At 39.5% G+C, this 25802-nt stretch overlaps 1 protein-coding gene across 1 annotated transcript in view; it reads right to left on the reverse strand.

Moving 5' to 3' along the window:
• Positions 1-371: 371 nt before the first annotated feature.
• The window catches only part of LOC137406389 (arylsulfatase B-like), a 35113-nt gene continuing 9682 nt past the window's right edge, over positions 372-25802 (reverse strand). Inside the window, exons 10-13 of the mRNA XM_068092965.1 lie at positions 24425-24584; positions 22811-22986; positions 20523-20672; positions 372-580 (exon numbers count right to left, since the gene is read on the reverse strand). Coding sequence (XP_067949066.1) covers positions 552-580; positions 20523-20672; positions 22811-22986; positions 24425-24584 — 515 coding nt within the window. The 3' untranslated portion in view covers positions 372-551. The remainder of the gene's footprint in view (positions 581-20522; positions 20673-22810; positions 22987-24424; positions 24585-25802) is intronic.

Genomic DNA, 25802 nt, shown 5'->3' on the forward strand with positions numbered 1-25802 from the left:
CTCTGCAAATGTGGGAGATAGCCGTACGGCTATCTTGGCCAGATTCAGAACCCCCGGTGTTTGCCGTACTACTCCAGTTTTCCTCTACTGAGGTGGCTTTGGCAAGGAGGGAAGGGAATTTGATTTCTAAATTTTTAAATGGTGTCTGCTGGATTTGGCGCAATCCCACTGCTGCCACCAGTGTAAGGGAGTTTGCCGGCCTTTACTTGACACGATCTAGACTATTTCATAAAGAAATAAAATGCGTGTGATTTCATTCCAGGTTTTATCATAGAAATAAATTACACTAGCCGAGGAGCGTACAAATATTTGTTCCGCCCAACTGAGTGAGCACGCTCCTTTATATACAACAAACTCGCCCGCTCCGGCTAATGGAACCAAGCAAAAACCATATAGCATTAGTAATAAACAGAATCGCTAATCCGTTGGCATGGTTGTAATACAGCGATAAATAACGATATTGTATATGGGCAAATTAACAACGACATAATAAAAAGAACAACACAGAATGCAAGATATAACATATGAAAATATCTACATGAATTACAATGTCATGGCCTCCCATCCACCACACCACCACCTATAAAATATGATTGATTATGCTTATAAACGAGTATTAAATTTTGGCAATACTATCTTTAGAAGTGTGTTGGATCCTGCGACCAACACGTAGAGGCGACTAGGTCGGCTTGCTCTACCGGTCTGCATTCACTCTTCACAGGGGCTGTGTAAGGGTTGCCCGTGACCAACACGCGGAGGCGACTAGGTCGACTTACACCACCGGTCCACATCAACCACCTTACAACAGGAATTGCTCCCTGAGTGGTACTATACTGGTTCGACAAGGTCGACCTGAGGTCGACGGGGTCGACAGTGTTTCTGTGGCTTTACTCCCAAAGTACAGTCCATAGACTGAGTCTTGGAGTAAAGTAAGTGCTCAGTGTGATTCTGTTATTGCGCAAAGTAACAGAAGAGTGTGGGTTCAAATGCAAGGCATGTGTTGAACAACGTAAATGAGCCGAGGCTCTGCCTTAAATACAGCTGAATATGTAAATAAGGTAGCAAAGGCCAGCCTCCTTTAGGGGCGTGGTTATATAAATGAAAAAGAGAATACAACTCCAAATGATATACAGAAAGGGAGATGGCAACATACGTTTCCATCACACACGCCGCCCCTATAGACGACCATCGGCTATATAAAACCAACCAAAAAAAAGAAAAGAAAAATAAAATAATATGAGAGAACGCCAACTAGCTACATCATACCAAAAGAAAAGAAAAATACAATAATATGAGAGACACCAACTAACTAAAACATACCAAGAAAAATAAGGATAAACAATGTCTTTCGTATCTTTCATGGGGTCGACATTCTGTTCGCCAGGTCTTCTAGACGGCGAGCCGTCCGTCGGAGATCTGACCTTGACTTTTGATGGCTTCTCCTGATTGGACGGCGCTGGTATCATAGTCGGTCAAATACGCGGGAGGCCTTCTTATTCGTTGGGGCCGTGAAGCGTTCCCAGCCCCGGTATTACTAGCCTGGGCTCCTATATTTCCCGTGGTTCTTTCCTCCTCGGTTGTCAATTCGCCGCCAGGGTCGGGGTCAGCCATCGAGTTAGGGTTGCGTTCCCCTGGAGAGACCAAGGAATCTTCGCCGGGAAACCGAAGTGCTTCCAATCTTCCCGGCGACTGGGGTATTGATAACTCCGTTAGTCGGCTAGGCAGGAGTGGTTCTAGAATAGCGGCATCCGGATTATGGTTTCCTCGTGAGACTCGTCTTCGGGGTTGACCTCTCATGTTAGGACGTCGGGCAGGCTCGACTTCAACTGGGGCTCGTCCTTGTTGCACTGGACTAGGGCGACAGAGTCTTAACCTTCCTTCAGCTTGAATGGATCGCTGTCCATACCTTTCTATTTCGTAAGTATGATTTTCGTGACTCCTTAGTACGCGATAGGGTCCCACATACTTGGCCGCTAGTTTCGGATTTTCCCCTCTTCTCCGCCGCTTGCTTAGTAACCACACGAGGTCACCCTCATTGAATAGCGGAGGCTCTCTCACATCGGTTGACACAATTTCCTTCTGTCTATCTCGGAGGAGAGTGTGGGCTTGCATCAACCCGTCGTGGACAGTCTGGACATACTCGTGTATGCTTGTAAATGATTCCAGCCTGTTTCCATACAGCAACTGGTCAGGAAGACGAAGCTCTCGACCCAACATCAGGTAATTGGGTGTTTCCTTAGTGGCGGAGTGCGGTAAACCTCGCAGCGTCCGCATGATTTGTGGCAGTAACTGATTCCAATCTTCATGTCCTCTGCCCAGTAAGAGGGCTCGTAGGGAGTCACCCAATACACGATTATTTCTTTCAACCACACCATTCCCTTCGGGGTGGTACGGAGTGGTCCTAGACTTATCGACTCCCCACAAGTCACATAGCTCTTGGAATAAAGAGGACTCGAATTGGCTCCCCTGGTCGGTGTGGATAATTTCGGGCAGACCGAAGTAGCTAAATATTCTCTCGTCCAGGACCTGAGCTACCGTTGGGGCTGTAGCGTCGGGGATGGCCAAAGCATCTGACCACCGAGTGAAATGGTCAGTGAGCACCAACACCCAGCTATTTCTTCGAGGGGTCTGAGGTAGGGGTCCCACCAAGTCTACGGCTAGGCGTTGCCATGGCCTCCCGGCGTACAGCCGTTGTCTGTTCCCGGAGGCCGGCCTTTTCCTGTTTTGGCCCTCTGGCAAACTTCACAAGAGAGAACTGTCCTCCGGATATCTCCAGCCATGCCCGGCCAGTACCAGTCCAATTGGACGCGTTTCAAGGTCCTCTCCACACCGCAGTGCGTTTGCTCGTGGGCTTTCCACAGGATTTCCTGTCTCAGCGTTTGCGGGCATACCACCACCACCCTTTCTCGCCCATTCTGAGTGAGATGAAGGGTCAATACACCTGACTCGTCGAGCTGGAGCTGGTGGAACATCCGGGCCAATCGCTGCAGCTCGGGGCTGCCTACTTGCAGCACGGCCTCTTCTATTCTCTTCCGGTTCCTGATGGCCTGGTAAATTATCCCTAGGTCGGTGGCGGGTCTCTGTTGTAATGCCCGTACTTCATCTAGCGAAGTCTGCACCACTGTCAATCGTTCTGGGACCTTTGGGACCGTGCTTTCACCAGCTCCCTCAACGACTCCGGTTTCACCTGCCATCTTTATGGCCCGTAACCGAGGGTCTTGAAGCCTTCTGGGAGGGTCGTCCAACACTCCTGGTGACCCCGCACCGCCTGGCAGCCGTACTGGGACTGGACTGGCTGGTGTGGGAATCGGGAGGCCGGGCCCTAAGGCATGTCCGCTGCTGGGTAGTCGAGGCCATTCATCTTCATCCAACTGGCGGATGTTGGGGCTGGGTGTTCCTGTACCTCTTGGTGGTTGTACCGGAACCTGGTCCACTGGCACAGCAGTTTCCCAATTTGTTCTTGGGGTTACTAGAGAGTCACACACTTGTGACCTCGTTGGCCCCTGATCTCGCTTCTCAATGGCAGCACACTGCCGGCAGTCGACGCACTGTCGTCGACTCAATCCATCGGCGTTCCCGTGCTTATCGCCTTTTCGATGGATAATTCGGTACTTGTGCTCGGCCAGGCTCTCCAGCCACCGGGACACCTGGCAAGAGGGTTCCTTCCTCCGGTGCAACCAAACCAAGGAGGCATGATCGGTCCGGATTGTAAATTCTCTGCCATATAGGTAGGGCCGGAAATGCCGGACAGCCAGCACAACTGCCAGCAACTCTCTTCTAGTTACGCAGTAATTGCGTTCGGCGAAGGAGAGGGTCTTGCTATAGTAGGCTATGGGTCGCTCCTTGCCTTGCTGGACCTGGGATAACACAGCCCCGGTCCCTACGTTACTAGCGTCGGTATCTAGCACGTAGGGCAAGGAGGGATCGGGATATGCCAGTACTGGAGCGTGTGTCAGTGACCATTTGAGCCTAAGGAAAGCTTCCTGTTCCTCTTCCTCCCACTTCCAGGGGACCCCTTCGCTTGTCAACAAGGTGAGAGGTTTGGCGATCGAGGCGTAGTCAGGTACGTATCGGTGATAGTACCCAGTGGTACCCAAGTATGACCTTAACTGCGTCACATCCTGGGGTGCTGCCCATCCACTGATGGCCTGAATCTTCTCAGGGTCGGTAGCCACTCCAGTGTCACTGACTATGTGGCCCAGGTACTTGACTTGGGTCTGGAACAGACTGCATTTAGAGGGCTTTAGTTTCAGCCCGGCTTGTCTCAATCGCTCCAACACCTCTGCCAGCCTAGTGACATGACTAGAGAAGTCTGCTGACATGATGATGATGTCGTCCAGGTACAACAGCAAGGTTTTCCAGTGTAGCCCTTGGAGGACGCGCTCCATTAGCCGCTGAAAGGTAGCCGGGGCGGAGGTCAGTCCAAAGGGGAGCACCTTCCACCTCCATAACCCACTGCGTGTGGCGAACGCTGACCGTTCCTGGGCCTCGGCGGAGAGGGGTACCTGCCAGTATCCGCTCATCATGTCCAAGGTACTGAAAAACCTGCTGCCGGACAAGGCGTCCAAACTCTCGTCAATCCGGGGGAGGGGGTAGGCGTCCTGGCGAGTGACACTATTAAGTTTTCTATAGTCTACACACAGTCGCCACGCCCCGTCCTTCTTCCTCACCAAGACCACCGGAGAGCTCCAGGCCCCGTGAGCGGGCTCAATCATGCCTTGTTTCTCCAGGGCCGAAACCTGTCGTTCGATTTCGGCTTCTTTCTCGTGTCCTACTCGATATGGGTGTTGACGGATGGGTTGTGCCTCTGGAAGGAGGGGGATCTCGGGTTGTACCAGGGTGGTACGCCCCACGTCCTCGCTTCCTTGGCTAAATACATCCGCATAACGGACCAAAAGGTCTTCCATCCTTCGGTACTCGGTAGGGGACGAGCAATGTGGTGCCGCCTGTTTGAGCAAGTCCAGCATGTGGGGAGGTACGTTAGAAACAGAAGGGGGAGGTTCCTTAGAAATCTCGGCTTCTCCCTTCGCTGTCCAGCGGACCCCTATTTCGTCCGGCCCGACTCCAGTGTATTGTCCCATGACCGTTCCTGCCGTCACGCTGACGGGATGGTCGGTGGGATTCATGCAGCGGATGGCCACTCTCCCCTTCTCACCGGGTTGATGTAGGCTGGCGGCCACCGTATAACCGTTTCTTATTCCCTCGATTAACCCGACTGGTTGATAGGATGAGGACGTGAGACGTCCGGCAACCAGGACCTCGGTTCGAGGGGGAAGCGTTGTGGCTCGCATTATTTGAACTCCACTTGTCAGAGGTCGACCCTCTCGGTCAGTACAAGTCAACTTCTGTCCATTTAACACCAACGTGGGTTGCTGGAAGTTCATCTCACAGTGGTGATCAACCAAGAAGGGCATGCCCAGGATCGCGTCCTCCTTCAGGGCACACACCACGAGAGATACAGTAACCTGGACACTCCTGACTCTGACTGGGAGAGTGATGAGTCCGTGAAACTGCAGCCGGGTACCATCTGCCATCCGTCCATAGTCCTCCCGAACCTCCAATTTGCTTTTGACATCCTTAGGTAAACGCTCAAAGACATGTCGTCCCAACAAATTAGAGGTGCATCCGGTGTCCACGAGAAACTGGACGGGCTGACCTCCGATGCGACCTGGCAAGAAATAGCTGCTATTATGCGGCTTCCATGATTCGTCTCCGTGCGTTCGTCTGGCTTTGCTCATCCTCTAGGGGCCTTTTTTGGAAGGCCAAGACGGCTTTGGCCAGACGTACGTTTCGTCCTTGGCTTCTGAGGGTGGGAGACCTGCACACTCAGGTAAGGGTTGATACTGGTTATGCAAGGGGACCGGTGGCGAGCAGGGGGGGAGCCTGTGTCGCCTAGTCCGTCGTGGCCGTTGCCACTGGCCTTGCAGGGGTATTTTCGATCCACAGTCAGTACTTCCTCCTACTGCTGTGGATGGTAATCGTTTCCCGACCTCGTGGCTTGAGGTGGTTGTCCTTGGGAGGCTTGAGGGCACCGGCGTTGGATGTGCCCTGTCTGGCCGCAACCCCAACAATTTGGTCCCCTTTTCTCCACTCCCCGTTGTCCCAACAGATTTCCTTCCCTTAGTCCATCCGCTAATCCTTTTATAGCCATCAGGACGTCATTCAGGGTGGCTGATGGGGGATCCGAGTGGACGGGGGCTACTGTAGCAGGGGTAGTCTCCTCCTCCTCCACTGTCATTATTATGGGTCGGGCACCAGGCCGAGGAAGAGTGGGCTGGATTTGCAGGAACTCATTCCCTGCCTGCACTGCTTCCTCCAAGCTCTGGGCCTTCATTGCTAAAAGATGGCGTTGGAGGGGCGTGTTTCCCAGGGTCAGGGAAAACGCATCCATGGCCATACCGGACTGGTAGGAGTCTGGAAGGTCAGCGTACGCGATCTTCACCAGACGCTCCATTTCTGTGGCATGTTCTTGGAGGCTCGTCTTTGGTTCCCTCTTGAGGTGGAGCCTACTCTTAGCCTCTCTCGGGGAGAGCCCGTACTTTGTGCGTAAAGCCGCGAAGATGGAGGCAGGTGAGTCCCCTCGACTACAGCTTCTGGCTCCCTCCTTCAGTGTCTCACGCAGGTGGAGGAGAGTGGCCTTCTCACTCCACTCATTAGCTTCCGCAACCTCTTCGAACTGGGAGATGAACAACTCTACATCTTCACTCCCATCGAACTTCGGTGGCTTGAAGCTAGCTTCCTTCTTGGGTATTTGTAAGGCTCTAGTAATAGCCTCTGTTAGTTGACCAATCTGGTCGACTTGGTGTAACTCTGCCTCAGCCAGATCTCTGGTAGCACTCCGTCGGCTGCTTGGCATGGTTACAAGGTTTATCTTAGAAGTCCGTGGTCAAATCCCACTGCTGCCACCAGGGTGTTGGATCCTGCGACCAACACGTAGAGGCGACTAGGTCGGCTTACTCTACCAGTCTGCATTCACTCTTCACAGGGGCTGTGTAAGGGTTGCCCGTGACCAACACGCGGAGGCGACTAGGTCGACTTACACCACCGGTCCACATCAACCACCTTACAACAGGAATTGCTCCCTGAGTGGTACTATACTGGTTCGACAAGGTCGACCTGAGGTCGACGGGGTCGACAGTGTTTCTGTGGCTTTACTCCCAAAGTACAGTCCATAGACTGAGTCTTGGAGTAAAGTAAGTGCTCAGTGTGGTTCTGTTATTGCGCAAAGTAACAGAAGAGTGTGGGTTCAAATGCAAGGCATGTATTGAACAACGTAAATGAGCCGAGGCTCTGCCTTAAATACAGCTGAATATGTAAATAAGGTAGCAAAGGCCAGCCTCCTTTAGGGGCGTGGTTATATAAATAAAAAAGAGAATACAACTCCAAATGATATACAGAAAGGGAGATGGCAACATACGTTTCCATCACAGAAGGAATAAAATACAAAATAAAATGCAAGAATAGTATTACTGAAAATAATAATAAAATATATATATATATACACAAAGTACCAAATGGTACATTACATTTAAACACTTTTACATTTTTTATTTTTCTTTTAATTTATTTCAATGAAACACTTCTTTCAAATTTTAAACTTTTGTTGTTCAAAGTTGAACTTACAGTTGTTTGAAAACCTTTACAGTTGTTTCAATTATTTGTAGTTTAGTAGTCCTGCACAAAATCTTTTTCTCATAATATGAAGTTTGTAAATTGTTGTTGTGTGACTAAGTTTGAAAACCTTCACAGTTGCTTTTATCTTCACTCTTAATTTATTTCGATTACACAAAAAATTTCTCTCATGATATGTAGTTTGTCAGTTAGAGTGGCAAATTTTGCTATATTTTAAATACAAATCAATTTTCTGTCCAAAGACTTTTTTATTATCTGGGCAATGCCGAGTAGCACAGTTAGTCTATATATATATATATATATATATATATATATATATATATATATATATATTTCTTGAAGTATGTCATCTGTGGATCTGCCTGTTATTCCAGCTTTAGCCATTAAAATCAAATACGCTTTCATATACCCCATAGCCGATGCGCATGCTAATTACGATGCCTCTGTTGAGAAATATTTTTTGACTTAAGTATATGCAACGCGATGCTTCTTTGTCTTTTTTATTAGAGCTAATGATTTACCTCCAACTTAAAATTTGGCGATTCGTGTATTGATTTATATACATTACCAAAATATATATGTTGCAAAGATATTTTGTAGTTCACATACTCGCTATTTATTTCACATCTACATGTATTTGGTCTCTTAATTTATTTCCGCTGCTCTGAAGAATTTTCCCCGGCCACTTTACGTTTTCTTAATTCCGACAATAGTGCATTAATTTAAAGGTATTTCTACGCTAAATGATGTGTTAATTAAAACTCTAAGAGTTTCATTGACTCTATGAAACAATAGTTTTTTGTCTTTTTCGTTCTAGAGGTAATGTGTTTCTCGCAAAACGATATCGACGATAATTTCTTTGGAAGTTGAAGTTTGGCGATGATATCTCAGTTCAGCCTCGTCTTTTATAATAAAAATAGTTCGCAAACAGATGATATACAGTGATAGAACTTTAGTTAAAAGTTACTACAGTGCATACGAAAACTTCTTTCAAGTATGTTTTTAGTAAGCTAAATTCAAATACCGTAAAACCTCTAATTGAACGCCATGGCGCTCTATTTTTCAACCCTCTTTTCATAGTGGTGGCCAATTAGAGGTGGGGTTCAATTTGAAAGTGGCGATCAATTTGTCAACTAGCTAGTGAGAATTTCAGGAAAATATTTTTGGTAAATTTCCCGGTAATTGCTAGTAATCTTTTATTTTGTTGATAACAAAAATACCTCTATTTGCAGGCATGCCTATTATGAAATAAAATGGAAACTGTAAAAGTAACATGAGTACAAGATAGCAGCGAACAATTCATATTTAGTTTAAGAATTTTTGTGTAAGAATTGAAAGAAAATTTACATGAGAGGATGACTTCAAATAAGTTACGCGGGATAACTGATGCAAAATAAATTGATAGTATATACAAGTGTTTGTCTGAACACTAGATTCTCTAAAATAGATATTTATTGTGGAACGATTGATGGTTAATTAATAATTGGATGACTATCATCTGTCTGTGTGAGTGTCATTGGTGTTCACCTTTATGGTCTATCTGCAGTGTGTTAATTATGTTTCTAATTGAATCGGGCACTTTCATGTATGTATAGTGTAAATAAAATTTAATTCATGATAACATCTGGCATATAATTGTATTACAAAAAGTACAATACAAAATAGCATTATGATTACTGGTGAGTAATAAAATATTCACTATTTAAAATCAAGTGACACATCACTATTACAATCATCTTCGTCATTCTCAAAAGCTTCTGTGTCAGCGTCGAGTTGTTGAATTATTCCATGTGCATTGCTATTGCCAGCATTAGCCCAGGCTTGTTTGAGAAGAACCGGTTCGGTGCTAATGGAGTCATCTGATCTAAAGCAATGAATCTTTTTATTTTCAGTTCCGTCGAGAGCGTTGGTTAACCCACATCCTTTAAATGACTTGATGATTAGTTCATCTGGTAATTGATGCCAAGCATTGACAATTCACTTCAAATATACCTCCATTGATAGGGCTCGCATGTTTCCGGACGATGTGTAATTCTTCTTGCCGTGCACCATCCAATCCTCGTAAGACTGCCTAATGTTATTTTTAAACAGGACGTTCTAGTAGATGTCAGGTGCCTGGATAAACTTCATGAAGCCTCTTGGAATAACGGTCGTATCAATCCGGAGCTTTTTTAAGTGTTTCTTTGTGTTATCGCTGATGTGACATCTGCACGAGTTCCAGAAAAACGAGTTGCTCTCCAAACAAAGAATAGCTTTAGATTTTTTGCAAAAAACTCGCAGTCAGATCGACATTGAAAAAAGAGCGACCGGCCCAACACAGACAGAGAGTATGTTTAAACTTCTTGACGATTTCTTTAATTGGTCGCTTGTTCTTTAGCAGTACATATGGTCAACATTTGAACTCATCAGATCTAGCTTTCAGCATGACAGTAACATGTAGCTTATCGTGACCACTCATCTTTACAGGAACCTCTTGTACTCCCTTACTTTCAACAGTTAGACTGTTCGAATAATCTAAATAGGCAGCAGTCTCGTCAGCAGCATAGATGTAGGTATAATTCGACAATTGACGCTGCTTTTTGACAAATAGTAAGTAATTAACTATTTTCTCGGCGTACTCATCTGGCTCTTTCTGGCAAGTAGTTGTTGGATGGCATGAAACTAAGTTGGGATGAAACAAAAATTTTTTAACCAGCCATTGCTTGCTTTGAAATCTTTATCTGTTGCAAATGTGAGCGCCTCTCTCTGAATCATTGTTCGACTGACATGAAGTTTCTTTTGATGTTGCTGACGAATCCAGCTGATGAGCTTCTCGTCCAAGTCTTTGTCATGCAGAGGACGTCCTGCACCTTGCAGTTCTTTGCTTGACGAGATAGCATAAGACGTTTTCAACTGTGCTTCAAGTTGTGCTTTTTGTTTTGTCCAATCTTTTACACATGACCGAGAGACCTTTTTATCTTTGGCAGCCTTGGTTTTATTATATTTCTCAACGTACAAAGCAACATCCAGCTTAAATTGCTGATCATATTTAGTTCATTTTAATGGAGTAATCTCGTCGAATTGGCTACTGCTTAACATGTATGCTAAGTTGTCGTGATGCTCTGCGAAAGTTTAGCAACTATGTAAATATGCGGTTGGTACATTTTAGTTGAATGCAAAGTTCTCAATCTAGTAGGTTTATGTGCGCATGGTCTACATATAAGTATTTACCACGTGTTTGATTTGAGATAAATGTGCCGTATATTTGTTAGTAAATCTCGAAGCGTGAAAGTTCATCGAAGCAGCAATAGGTCCACTTTTCTAATTAATGATCAATACTTTTGATCATTAATTAGAAAAGTGGCATTCAAATGAAAGTGGTGTTCATTTGGAGAGTGGCGTTCAAATAGAGGTGGCGTTCAAGTAGAAGCGGCGTTCAATTAGAGGCTTTACGGTAAGTTAGATTCAGCGTATATGTTGCATGTCTGTCGTCAAGGTAAGAACTCTGCATGTAAAACATTGTAATGTTATGATTTTTGTAGATCATACCCACAAAATGCACCAGAGTTATTGTAGGTAATTATAGCTACTAAGGTTAAATGTTGTTTTGTTAATATTTTCAATTATGGTGATTATGATGATTTTTAACAGGCAGTGATTGAATTAGATAATTGCTTTGGGTTTCTATACCACTAAGTGTCTATACTATATTTTCACCTTATGATGCCAACACTGAAACGAATTAAAATCATATAATCGTATACCAAATAATTTTTCATTTTAATCATAGCTAAAATGAAATTAGCTATAATTAGACAAATTATATTTAGCCATTAATTGCTGATTATTTCACATTTATATTTAAACACATTTACAGTTTTATTTCTTCTCATAATTTATTTCCGCAAAAAAACTTTTTTCATGATATGAAATATAAAAGTTGTAGTTGTTTAAAAAAGCTCGAAAATCTTTACAGTTGTTTTCTATTTCTTTTTAATTCATTTGAAGTGCTTAGAATTATTTTCTTATGATATGAATTTTAAAAGTTAGGCTTCATTAAAATTAATTTAATGGTAAATGTTATATATGATATGTTAAATAAAAATTGATTTTTTGTCCAAAGACTTTTTTATTACCCGAGCAACGCCGGGTAGTACAGAATGTATATATGTGTAGATATATATACAGTCAAACATGGATAACTCGAACTTCACGGGACCGAGCAAAAGTGTTCGAGTTATCAGAGCGTTCAAGTTATCAGAGCACTGTCACAAGTCCATGTATTTATTTATTTATTTATTAGTAGATACATGTACATATACAAAATATAATATAAATCAAAAGCATAAATGGCTTGTTTCAAATTAAATGCTTCTAATGTAAAGTTTAAAACTTTTTTATCAAAAAGTATAGAGATTTTTTTATCATTTGAGATTGGTTTGTTGTTTAAGGTGATGTTATTGCCAGGACGTTTTCTAGATTAAAATTGGCAAAACTTGATCGTTGTTGAAATGCTCAGAAGAAAAGACATCTTTTACTTTTAAGCGTTTTAACCAAGATCAATTTTGCCGATTTTTCTTGAGGTTTATGCAAAGCTTACCTCACTTTTCCTTGCTTCCGAAGGGCCATCGCTAAGTGGATGTTTGGTATAAATCAAATTTCACCAAACCTTTAGAAAAGTCGTTGACAAAAATATTTTGCCGATGGTGGTAATAACGATGCCTATGAATTACGAAAAGTTGAGGTTTACCTCTATGACTTGAAATTGAAGCGATTTTCTAAAGCGATAACAACCGTTTCGGTAGCCGTTGGGCAAAAAAACTGTTCGAGTTAACAGAGCTAAGGTCGAGTTATCTAAAGCAATTTATCATTCCGTGGGAACGGACCAAAGAAACCGTTCGAGTTAACCATGTGTTCGAGCTATTCGAGGGCGAGTTATCCATTTTTGACTGTATTTCTCAAAGTTTGTTCTTTAGTATAAATGTATATATACTAGCTGTACTACTTGGTGTTGCTCGGGAAATTGTTGTTTTTCAATATCAGTGGCCTTAAGTCATTTCCACACCACCCAAGAAATAGACAAATGGCGCACTACCCATTTTTAAGGTGGTGGATTTCCCAGCAGGCACATAAACCACTGAAAATGTATACAATATTTAATAATTCAAGAATTTGTTTGTTTTACATGAAATTTATTGCATGACATGACAATAAAAATAAAAATTCTCTAAAATGTTTCATGAGAAGGGCAGTTTGGGCGAATCAAATTAGTTTATACAATGAATAAGACACCAATAAAGGTGTTTGAACGTGAAATAATTAGCAAGCAATACTTACATCTAGTATGTTCTACTACAACGATTGTAAAAAAATGAATTGATAGAAATATGATATACAAAATGAAAGAACCAAAAAACAATGAATGAATTAAATGAATAATAACAATGAAAGGTTACTGTTGCTGTCGAAGATATTCTTGAAAATTTGCTGGGCATACCGCTTTTGTATCACTGAAACGCTTGAGGGTTAACAATGTTCTTTGTCTGACCGGTTGGCGAGAGAATGTATAAGCCATGTTTACTGCCTACTCAGGATAGGAAAATAAACTGTTCATGCGAAAAGCAAGGTGTTAGTAGGTGAATACCAACAACTTTTAGTGATGGAATTTGAGATTTTTTGATAGTCAATGCAAATGAAAGCCGAACAGAAAATTGAATACTTTTAAACTGAAATTAGTGGAATTCTAGGAATAAAAACTTGTTCACCCATCGCAGCCCCAGGAAGCAGTGTAGCAAAAATAAGATTTGGTGAGAGATTTGTGATGATCATTCTTGTTCCATTACAGTGTCTAGATTAATCCAAATTTTGAAGAAGCATAACTGGGGCACCAACGTGTAGTTAAAGATGATGAGGAGGCATAATGACAGGCTGTAAAGAGTTTAAGAATTCTGTAGGATAATTGACAGAGTCATTCTTTTCAACAACACAGTTTATGCTAAGGAATGAAGTTGTAGTCCTAAGAATTTTTTCAAGAAGTAAATCATTTATGTGGTCAACAGTGTCATTTTTAGGAGCCAGAATTACCCTTTTTCAGCCATTGGTGATGAAGATAGTTTTTCTGAATATTGGGGTAAACTTTTTGTAGTAAATTGTCTTCTGTGTGTACAATCAACCCGCAATTTTCAGGAAAAGATATTGGCCCATTGTTAACTGGTAGCTTTCCCTCACCGATATTTAAAAGTTGTACAGAAAACTCCGAAGCGTCATCCCGTCTCAGATTCACTCTCAGACTTGTCATTAGTTTACACACTTCTACACATATATAAGAATTCCTTAAACAAGCTTTGAGTTCATCAGCTGGAGTTTTTTTAGGCATGACTGATAGGGTTTGACGAAAATCTCCAACAATGAGTACGCATACACCATCCATCAGTTTGTCACTGTTATAAAGGTCTTTCAGTGTGCAATTCAGAGCTTCCAATGTAGCTTCATATGTCATAGCGCATTCATCCCAAACAATTAGTTTTGTGGTTTGTACTATTGAACCAATCTAGTACCTTTGCGATCTTGCAAACAGAAGTCTTCAGACCTCCTATATCTAATGGTAGTTTAAACATGGAATGAGGCGTTCTTCTACCTTCCAATAACATAGCGGCTATACCTGAAGATGCGACTGTCCGTGCGACTTGTCAGTTAGATCTGATTTTAGCAAGCAAAAGATTGAGCAAGAAAGTTTTACCAGTTCCACCGGGAGTGTCCAAGAAAAAGATTGTTTCATGTTCACCATCTACAGCTTAAAAAACTTTTCTATAAACCTAAGTCTGATAAAATGCAAGGTTTGGTTCTGTGCTGCAAACAAATTTATTTAAGTTTTCTATGACATATTTTATTTCTTGTAGGAACTCTGTCTGTGAAAGCATGTCTAAATCTTTGCATGGCGATGTGAATCCGAGTTTCTCTAGTCTCTTGCTGAAAATGTTAATGACTTTGTCTTCTAACAAAATCAAAGCTTTGTTGAAAATCTCGTTTGTAAAATCTAAAGAGATCTGCGGTTAAAGTTGATTCAATTGTTGACGTACCTCTTCACTCATACTTTTTCTGTGATCTAGCCATAATTGTTTTGGGTCAGACAAATTGCACCTAGTAAGAATAACAGCATATAGATTACGAAACGGAGAAGATGAACCTGAAACTAAAGCTTCCTGAAGAGTATTGTGCCACTGTCTGTCATCTTTCGGTAATCCTCGTTTGAGACATGCCTCTTTAAATGTTGAGCAAACGATTCCGTTGACAGTTTGAAGCTTTTGAAACAAAATAGGTCTTGTAACTTTGTGTAGTAAAATGCGCAAGTGAAAACACTCTACCTTTGTTAGATGAGTGGTATACACTCTTCCCAGCGCATCTGATGCACATATGTGAGGCCAGTTTTTAACGACCTTTCCTTGAGTTTTGGATTACCGCTTGTTCTGTGCTGTCCAGGTGTAGTTAGTAGGCATTTTTATGATATAGTAGAGTTTGAGCAAACTCATCGCTTTCGCATACTTTAAAAGCGTCTGTTAAAGTAGTCCTTGGCGGTTCTTGTGCACGTTAGTCGATGTTGTCCTCATTGAAGTATACTCACTGTCTATTCACCAGATGTACACTAAGGTGTGTTACTATAGGATGTCTCTGATAAATTGGCAAACCTTAAACTCTCTAAACAGCCATGATGCTGGAAATATATCTACCCGTTTGAAAGGTAGTCACTTCATCCCTGTTATTTTCTATTACAAAAGCTGCTTGATCACTAACTTTGTGAATGTATTTGCCAATGTACTTCATCGATTTAACTGAATGACAATATTCCACATTCAGATGGGTGTTGAAAATTCTCAATAGAAAAGGGCAGTATGGCACAATCTATCTGTTGTCGGATTCTATTTCTGTATCGCGATGTTGAATTCTTGTAAAACGTCTTCCCATGCCTAATGTTCGTCTTCTATACTGTGGATATCCATCATCAGCAGTCAGAGTGTCATAAATAAGTTCTCACGGGTATTGTTTGATGCATTTTTCATCTTTCATGCAGAGAGAAAGCGATTGAAGTTGCCACATGGTCCATGTACATGTATCATTTGGTTGGTAACAATGCTGTACAGAGTTGGATCCTTCTCTTTATCTGGAATTTTTGCGGATATTATTGAGTCGATTTGAATTGAGCGTGTTTTTTCTACCAGCCATAGAAGAAGATGACAATGAGGCAGACCTCATTTTTGGCATTCAATTGAGTAAAGGAAACATTGAACATTTCCAAAAAAGTTTCCCTTTGCTAGCGAGTTGAGCAGTAGTTTTACTTTGAGTGTAAACACTCTAGCTACAATGTCATGTCTGTCAGGAGCTGCTTGCCCATCTATGAGAGTTTCTTTGATATCCGTCCATTTTGGATTGCATGTTAATGTTAAGGAGAGATCTGGCCTTACATGTTGTCTCACATAAGTAATAGCATCTTGGAAATATTCATGCATGTATCGAGAGCCACCAGTAAAGGAAGAAGAAAAAATGAAAAATTGGCCAAATTGGACAATTGGCAAAATGATGATCCAGTGGGTGCATCATCATTTTGCATAGCATCTCTTAGGTGAATGTAGCTGTCAGCTCTAAGTCTTTTTTGATTATGCCTAACATAAGACAATCTTTTACTTTCAATTTTTTCAAACATGTCTGTCAAAAAATAATGGAGCCCCTGTTTGCATCTGTGCAAGTGGTTTGATCCTGTGTTTCATATCATTATCCTAAAAGCATAAAAATCCAGGGCAGATACTGTCTTCCTTTGTACTTCATTACCTGTATTTGGGTCCACCTGCCTAATTGTAAGATGATATCCATCTTGTCCTTGCCAGTATATGATTGGGTACTGTAGTGCATTGCAGCATATGCGTTTCAGAAACTCATGTATGTCCTGATTGTCGCTTGTGTAACACGATATCTCTTTTTATCAAAGTTCTGTCCTGCAATAATAATTGCTGGTTTGTCTAATTTGGGTGCATTATATCTCTGTTCATGTCTTCCAGCTGTTCGATGATCTGCACAAACTGCAATTTTCAACTGTCATCTGTTAGACTTTCCATCGATATTTTAAATTCATGAACGTAGTTGTTGTTGCAGTGAGAAAGGTGTTGCAAATCCTGGACAATGCTATGCCTGACACTTGAGACAATTTGACATATCTGATTCAATTCCTCATCAGAATCCTCATTAAAAAACTTGTTGCTTTCAGCTGCAACAAGAACTAGTATAGCTTTATTTTGTATGTACACTAGTGCAAAAGCGCTCCATGCAAATAATAAATCTGTCTTTGTACATTAAAAATGGGCCCGAAACCTTGCTCGCAAATTTTTCTTGAAGCTTCAAAAGATGTCATCTGAAAAAATAGTTATCTTTGCAAAAACTACAAAAAAGTTGGCAAGAAAATGCACTATATCTAAGCATTAAACCTTTCAATGGTTCTAGGGGTTTAGCAATTATTGGTAGTTTGGCTTTTCCATTGGCGCAACACATGCCTGGAGCTTTGTTTTTCAACTTGATTGCGTGACAATTGTGAAAAACTTTATCCATATTTCCTAGCAAGCAAAAAAATCACTCTCATAGTTAAAGGAGCAGTCATATAAAATGCTGCATTAAAATTTTCTTGTTTTGATTTACATCTTCTTGCAACAGTTCCATTGCGCTCACATACCTGCCTCCTTTTGTGTTGTTTGTCAGTCTCCAAAGATCTTATAATTGCAATCTTCTCTTGATTACAAGCTTGTCTTTGCGCATGTTGTTCATCCGTCTCCAAAGATCTTACAGTTGCAATACTTTTTCGATTACACACTTGTCTTTATGCACGTTGTTTGTCAGTCTCTAAAGATCTTATAATTGCAATCCTCTCTCGATTACACGCTTGTCTTTGTGCATGCTGTTCATCCGTCTCCAAAGATCTTGCAGTTGCAATACTTTTTCGATTACACACTTGTCTTTATGCACGTTGTTTGTCAGTCTCCAAAGATCTTATAATTGCAATCCTCTCTCGATTACACGCTTGTCTTAGTTGATGTTCCTGATCAGTCTGTGATGCTCAAAGTTGTGCTGTCTTTTCTCTGGCCTTTGCTAAGCATCCGGTTTCTTTGCTGTTCAGCTTCCAAGGCTCTAGCAGCGGCTTTTCTCAGCCTGTCTTTTGTCGGTTTTTTTTTCTTTCTTCTGATGAATCATTGCAGGTTCTTTTCTTTGAAGGTATTACATGTAAATAGTATGTAACTTCTGAGAATAATGTATTCAGCAGGTTAATTAGAAAAAGTATGACCAAATATGGTGGTATTTTGTAGTCCAAACTTTATTACAACAATGTTTGAAAAAAATGGTTGAATGAAAAATTAATATTAATAATAAAGATTGAGAACTAAGTAATAATAACAGTAATGGAAAAATGAATGTTTAAGCTTCAAACATGAAATTCCAAATATGTTTAAAAAAGCAAATTGAAATAGTAACGATAATGAAACAAACTTTAAAAACTTAAATTATAAACTTAAAAAGTTATAAGAAGTTTATAAGTGTAATAAGAGAATGTAAATCTGTATATATGAATGTAAATATAAGAGAGTGATGAACAGCTTATACTTGTAACCTTATACGATAAAATCTTACATTCAATTATACAGTAAACCTTACAGATAATCTAACAAAGAATATTACAGTAGTCTTACATATATTTTTTTTGTAAAATGTGAAATTAATTACAAATTGCTAATTGGTTGGGTTTAGAAAAAAATATGTGTAAGCTAATACACAAAGCAAGCACTGATAGGAACTTTTGTGAAACACGTATAACGAACTCAATATTCGTCTGTTGAGCAAAGGAAATTGTGCATGTTAATATACTATATCGATATTAAAATAAACATTAAATCAAAAAATTGGAAAATATTCGTGCAAAAAATGAAACTTTTTAAACCGAACTGCTTGAAGAAGTTATTTCAATTCCAAGAAATAACGTAAAAACCGTGAATAAATAAAAGAAAAATATTTTGTTTGTAATTAACAATTGTGGAACATAAGGTACCAAATCATATAGTTCTAGAAACATAATATAGCTGAAAAAAAGTCTTCTGAACAGCTGGAATAAATTAGTAGAGAACTAACTAAATGTAGATGTGAAATAAATAGCAAGTATGTAAACTACGAAATTTTGATACAACGTATATCTTTTGGTAACGTATATAATCAGTACAAAACTTTTTATATATATATATAATATATATATACAAAAAAAAAATATATATTATATATATATATATGTACATACATAATTTATATATACATATATCACTGGAAATAGAAATTCACGAAAACGCGAAAAAAAGCATCGTGTTTCATAGATTTAATAGAATTCGTAGAGTTTCAAATAATACATCATTTAGCGTGTGCATACGCTATATGGTATATGATAAGGTCTCTTATCAATATGCCTTGTATAGCTCCGTGGTAGAGCGTGTAGATTTAAGCTGTATTGTGGTTGCAATCTCCGTGAGTTCATATCTATCAGAACGCAGAATTTTAATTCCAACACTTTGATAGCTATAATTGGACAAACCCAGACCCAGAAACACAGACACAGACACAAACTTTGATAGTGCATATATATACGTGTGTATACACATATGTATATGTGTATGTGTATACATACACATACACATACAAGTGTATGTGTATACATATATATACATATATATGTATACACACTGTGTTGGATCCTGCGACCAACACGTAGAGGCGACTAGGTCGGCTTATTCTACCGGTCTGCATTCACCCTTCACCGGGGCTGTGTGCGGGTTGCCCGTGACCAACACGCGGAGGCGACTAGGTCGACTTACACCACCGGTCAACATCAACCACCTTGCACAAGGGATAGCTCCCAGAGTGGGTTTTGTACCAGGTCGACCGGAGGTCGACGGGGTCGACGATGCTTCTATGAATTTATCACCACAGCACAGTCCATAGACTAGGTCTTTGGAGTTAGCTATATGCTTAGTGTGGTTCTGCTATCGCTCAAGGTAACAGAAGAAGTATGGTTCCAAATGCAATGCATATATTTGAACAACATAAAAGAGCCGAGGCTCTGCCTTAAATACATTCAATTATGCAAATAAGGTAGCAAAGGCCAGCCTCCTTTAGGGGCGTGGTTACACAAATGAAAAAGGGAGCACAACTCCAAATGATATAAAGAAAAGGGGATGGCAACATAACGTTTCCATCACAACATACATGTAGTTCTTCATAAATGCTATAAACCAAATGATATTAGTACTTGTAAATGCTCTATTCATAAATTCTGACCTACACTAGCTTAGAGAACAAATATAGGCTAGGTTAGTTAACTGAAAAATTGTTATAAAGCATTGATATAAACTTTCACGCTTTATTAAATTCATGTAATTTATTTCTTGACACGATACATAAAAGGCTATAAAGACAAAAGTTTTGTGCTTGTAAAACTAATTTAATGATTTTATAAAAGGCCTTAAAGCAGCTCACCATACTTGTAGCAATCTCTTTTAATTTTAAGGACTCACAGTAGTTTAATTTTGATAATGTAAACTGTGTTTATCCAGCTCTTAGAACTTCTAGCATCTTTTTGCAAAGGAGCACAACTCAAGCAATTGAAATATGTATTGTGTTTACAGACTCAAATCAGAAGACAAAATAACCGAAATTAGCAACCATTAAAAAGCAACAAACTAAAAATAGTGTGTAAGCTGATCCTACAGATTGATTTGGCTGGCTGTTGGCATAATCTTCTTCGAGGATAGGCTGGTAACATTTCGGATCATTTGGTAGCAAAGGGAAGTGAATAGAAGGAACGCAATAGTCATGTCTAGGAACCGTGTAATTACCAAATGGTTTGCTTGTAACACTTAAGTCTGTCAGTGGCGGTTGATAGACTGGTTTTACAGAAACCTTTCGGGCTTCCTGAATTTTCTCAAGTATGGTTTCAACGATATCTGGCTCTTCATCGAACAGATTGATAGTTTCACTCGGATCGTCTGGAAGTAGAAAGATACTTGCTTAAATCGTATCTAGTTCGACAATAGAATGTTATTTACACGTACCACTCCCTGAAATTCTAAATGGGTAATGAAATTAAAAATCAGTTAATACTCCAGATTTCTTACCTGACCTGGGGGAGAGTTTATGACTAACAGACAGACAATAATGCTGCATTTGTGATTGAGAAGGCTATTTGATAAATTTTGATAGCTCAGGCGAACTTCTCAGCTGAGTCCTCGCTAAGGCTATATCGCTACAGTTTTATAGGCATCGACTATGATTTATGGTTCATTTTTGATTCAATTCATAATTTTTAAACTTGGCTCAACTAATTCTAGAAAAATAAAGTACCTATTCAGAAGGAGGTGAAGTTAGTTCAAAATCACATTTTCCTCTTTAAAAATACGTTATGAACTTTTTGTACACATGAACTGATGTTCTGTTTAAACAAATATTTCAAAAAAATTATAATATGATAAAATTATCTAAATAAGCTAGTAAAAAACATAGTTTTTGAGTCATGCTGCATTCAGCCCATATGTCAAGTGCAGGTACCCCCAAAAAAATATAGTTTTTGAGTCATGCTGAATGCAGTTCATATGTCAAGTGCGGGTACCCCATGAAAAATATAGTTTTTGAGTCATGCTGCATGCAGTTCATATGTCAAGTGCAAGTGCCTAATGAAAAATGGTCGAATCTGAGAGAAAAAACTGACATTTGCAAGAGATGCTGGCATTAATCCTAAAACATTTACTACCCGCTGCCTTTCAATTTTTTAGGACTTTTAGCAGGCATATAATTGTTCTTAACTATAGTATTAGTATATAATAATTATTTATACTATTTGTTAATTATTGAATTTTTCTCAATCATTTAAATGAAAATTTGAATGTAGCAGTTTTACCAACATAAATGGTATGAATAGTAATAGTAATTTGCCTAACAAATCACCAATTTTGGAAGACTAGTTATTAGAATGGTTTTAATAAAATAGAGTTTGCACCAACCAGTTTCATACAATTCTCATATACTGTCAGCCTGTCTCTCAGTTTTAGTTTAAGCAAAGGCTATTGAAATTTGTTAATTTTTTGCTCAAAGCAAAGCTTTGCACAATTTTTTATATTATGTTTTTGTGTACTAGCAACTTTGACCAGTAAACTTTGGTAGACTTTTTCAGTACTAGGAAGAATCTTTCAGAAACCTGAAAGATTTCTGACTTCTATCTGACTTCTTGCAGAAGTCTGATAGATATACTAGCAAATGATGGCTACGCAGCGGTCTAACAAATTGATAGTTATAAATAACTCAGACCGGGTTTGAGTTATTCTAGCAAATCTAGTCAAGTGTTTTTTATCACTATACAGTAGAGGCTCGTATTACAAAAACTTTCACTTATATAACTCCACTTAACACAAAGAATTGGCGTAAAGTTTTTGCTTTGCATTACATAGGAAATTTTATATAATATAATGTAAAGCCTCAAATCAATTCAAGTTTTCAAATTCGATTTGAGTAACAAGGGTATCACAGTTAGCCTTAAACGTACCGTTTTTTCTCTTGCCGAAGAAGAATCTCTATTATATATTACGATCATCGGTCTTATTAGTAAAAACGTATTTCTGTTTTACTTTATTTTAGGCATGTACTACAGCATGTTTTATTAATTTTTATTTACAGCAAAGATGTGGGTGAAGAATGAAAAAAATAATCTAAAAAGTGACATTAAAGTGACCTTAACGTAGCGTTAATATATTGTAATCATGGACTCTATTCAACTGGAAGGGATAAGAAAAAAGGGACAATTCACCTATACAAACCAATAATACAGCAGTTACTGTAGAACCATTAAATTAAAAGTCTAAGTTTAGTTTTGCTTATATGAAGAGCTAAAAGGGTGAGTTTGAGAAGAAATTGGAATGAATAGGCAATTTACATATTAACGTAAAATCCATAAAACTTAAATGCTCCTTGAATGTATTATTCACCTCGTAAACCATCTAATGTATTTGACTTCATTTCTTTAGCATAATATAGTTCAATTTTTAATCTAGACTGTAGCAAAAATGGAAAACTGTGTTTAAAAAGTCATTGGAGCAATTTTTTAAAGAAATTGAGTGTTACCCTAGCACCTTACCAATGACGTTGAAGAGGCACCGGACTACCCTCTCACCATCTACCATCCTATGACACCGGTCACCGGTGATGTTGGGAAGTTCTGGAGATTCTTCTGGTTTTGGCCACTCTGTTGATTTGGTATCTGGGTCTACCAGAGAATAGTTTTTGCCATAGATTAACTTGAAATTTCTCCACCTAAACAAATAGGTTAGGACATTCGACTTTTCACAGCAAAAGTTGTCGGAGCTGTCTGCTCTTATAGCAATTGTTGTTTGGAAAGTTGAGAAAACTCAAATATAGTCGCAGAGATATGCCAGAAGATTTTCACATTTTATAAATTATTAGACAACATTACACAGAGCAAAGTAAAAAATTCAAATTTATTTAAATCATCTTTTTTTATTAATAACTACTGAATGCCAGGCGTTGCCCGCGTAACAAAAAAAGTACTTGCACAGAAAATTTATTTACAATCCAATCACACAATATTCACCATTTTAACTTTTAAATGAAGGTATTTGGTTATTTCTGTGTGCATTATAAGTTAAATTAAGTTTATGCTATAAATGTATATATACATATATTTATAGCATATTGAAGAAATCTGGGCACATACTTTTTTACTAGTATTTCAAGCAGTTCAGCTAAAGCATGAAGAGTGCCTATTTTAACTGATCGCAATTAAATATTGGTAGGTGTAATAATTATGCCCACAATTATTCTATTGAATGGTGTGGTAGCCACATGGGGTAGTGGTTAGCACGGCTGTTTGCAAAACTGGTAAATCTGAGTTCAATATCAGTGAGAAGAGTTTTTTTGTGTGTGTATTTTAATGCTATAACTGGACATATTAGAGATGACAGATGACAGAAGACGGACGAATGACGGACGAACAACAAAAAGACAACAAACACATGATGGACAGACAATGAATGACAGACGGCGTTCAAAAGCTGGATGGATGATGAATGATGAATGGACAACTGACGGACAATGGACAGACAATGGTGAACGACAGACGGATGACGGACAACGGACGGTCAACAGACGGATAATAGAGGGATGATAGACGAACGAAAAATGGACGACAGACAGACAACAGACAATGGACCATGGATGAATGACGAATGGCTGGACAACTGATGCGTGATTGACAAACGAATGACAGACGATGGATCGTTGACTAACAGATGACAGACGGGCAACAGACAGACGACAGATGGCGGATGGACGACAAGTGGATGACGAAGGGACAAACGACAGTCAAAAAATCTCTGCTACGAAAATGTTCTTATGCTTCTCAGTAATGTTTTTACTTGACCTTTTGCTTTTGTATTAACAGTTACATGCCAAGGAAGCGTTGTTCACACGAGGGCGACAAAGTATTCACTTTTTAGTTCAACTAGCTGGCTACGTATGAATTGAAAAGTTACTGTGAATGCAAAGCCTGTTTAGTTTAAAAAGTTTTGTTTAAAGGAATACAATTCAAATCTTGGAAATATCTACCTAGTGTTACTCTGAATTGTTGATACTATACGATATTAATTCAGCTGGCAATTCCAAAACCATTCGAAGACCGAAAATGCAATAGATTGGTCCCGATCTTAGAATTGAAGCATTTACTAATTCCTACCTGTAAGCCGCATCCTCAGTGGCACAAGTGGAGTAGCCATGGTGGGAAGTTCCAGCCTCTGTCAGTCCTACTAGCATGTCTTCTCTCACCCTGTACTTTCTTTCTAGGGGCCGATCATATGCGGACTGGAGATTGACAAACTGTGATACCCCATCAATACCTGAGAGCAAGTGCAGCAAATGTGTAATAGACTGATGACACGCTCAGGAGATATTTGAAGTGGAGATGAACAAAAACAGCAAATTGCAATCAGTCTTAAATGCTTAAAAAGAACTTGCAACAGAAATAGAGTTGGTTAGGTTTAATCTAAATTGGTGCAGTCCCAAGAGACTCGTGCAAAGAAATAAAACACTTCAGACTCTCACTTTGCTGTACTGCCAAAGTAGTTGCCACCATTTTTTGAGAGATTTCAAATGCAGTAATGATCAAAATTTTAGTAGGAGTGTAGTTTCCTTTTATTTTGTCTAATATAATGCTTTAAAAACTGAAAATGAAAGAACTAATTGGTTAAATCAGAGTTTGAGTAAAATAAAAACAGTATTAGTTGAAGCAATAAAAATAGAAAATACAAACCAACAACTTTGCAGATTAACCTTTGACCTTTGACATAAAACTTTGTTTAAACATACCTCTTTGGTTCTGTATACAGTAAACATAGATGTATGATTAAATGATTAGTGTTTGCTAAATGGCTTTAAATATGAGCATATGACGGCTCTGGATTTAATAAATTTGTAAATTAAACAAGTACCAAGATGATGAATCCAACGTAACGTGTAACCTTTGGTAGCCATTAGTTTTATAGGAGAGCTGTTGTTTGTCATCATGCCAAACAAAAAGACTTAAATATGTTTAAAAAACAGATATGGTAGTGTCTCGCTTTCTTCCTAGAAGAATCACAAGGTTCACAGACTGAACTACCCATGTTCAGTATCTACTGTGTCACAATACCCAGTTATACACAGAAACTTTAATATTACAAAATTAAAAGTGGAGTAATATTTCATTTGTTACTATAAAGGCTAACTTTTAAAGCCAAGGCTAACAGGAATCCTTATCATGAAAGAATAACTCCTTCTCTGTAACTTAATGTCTCTAGTTCTGAATTCTCACACGTAGGTTTTGATAGAGGTTGTTCCATAAAAGAAAGGCGTTGGGGCTCACTTTTAGATTTGTAGTATGGTAAACAGAAACCTCGCGTTGGAATGTCATCGGGAAACCTGCAAAACTTACTGTCCGCTTACAGCCATTGACTTTTTCTTTGAACCATCCAATTTTTTTATTAATGAACATATACATTAGAGATCAATGCAAATAGCTGACAGAATGACTAAAAAATTTATATTTCCACCTTGGCAATTGTTCACAATTTTTTGAA

This window comes from Watersipora subatra, chromosome 10 (genome assembly GCF_963576615.1).
Source record: "Watersipora subatra chromosome 10, tzWatSuba1.1, whole genome shotgun sequence".
Classification (NCBI taxonomy): domain Eukaryota; kingdom Metazoa; phylum Bryozoa; class Gymnolaemata; order Cheilostomatida; family Watersiporidae; genus Watersipora; species Watersipora subatra.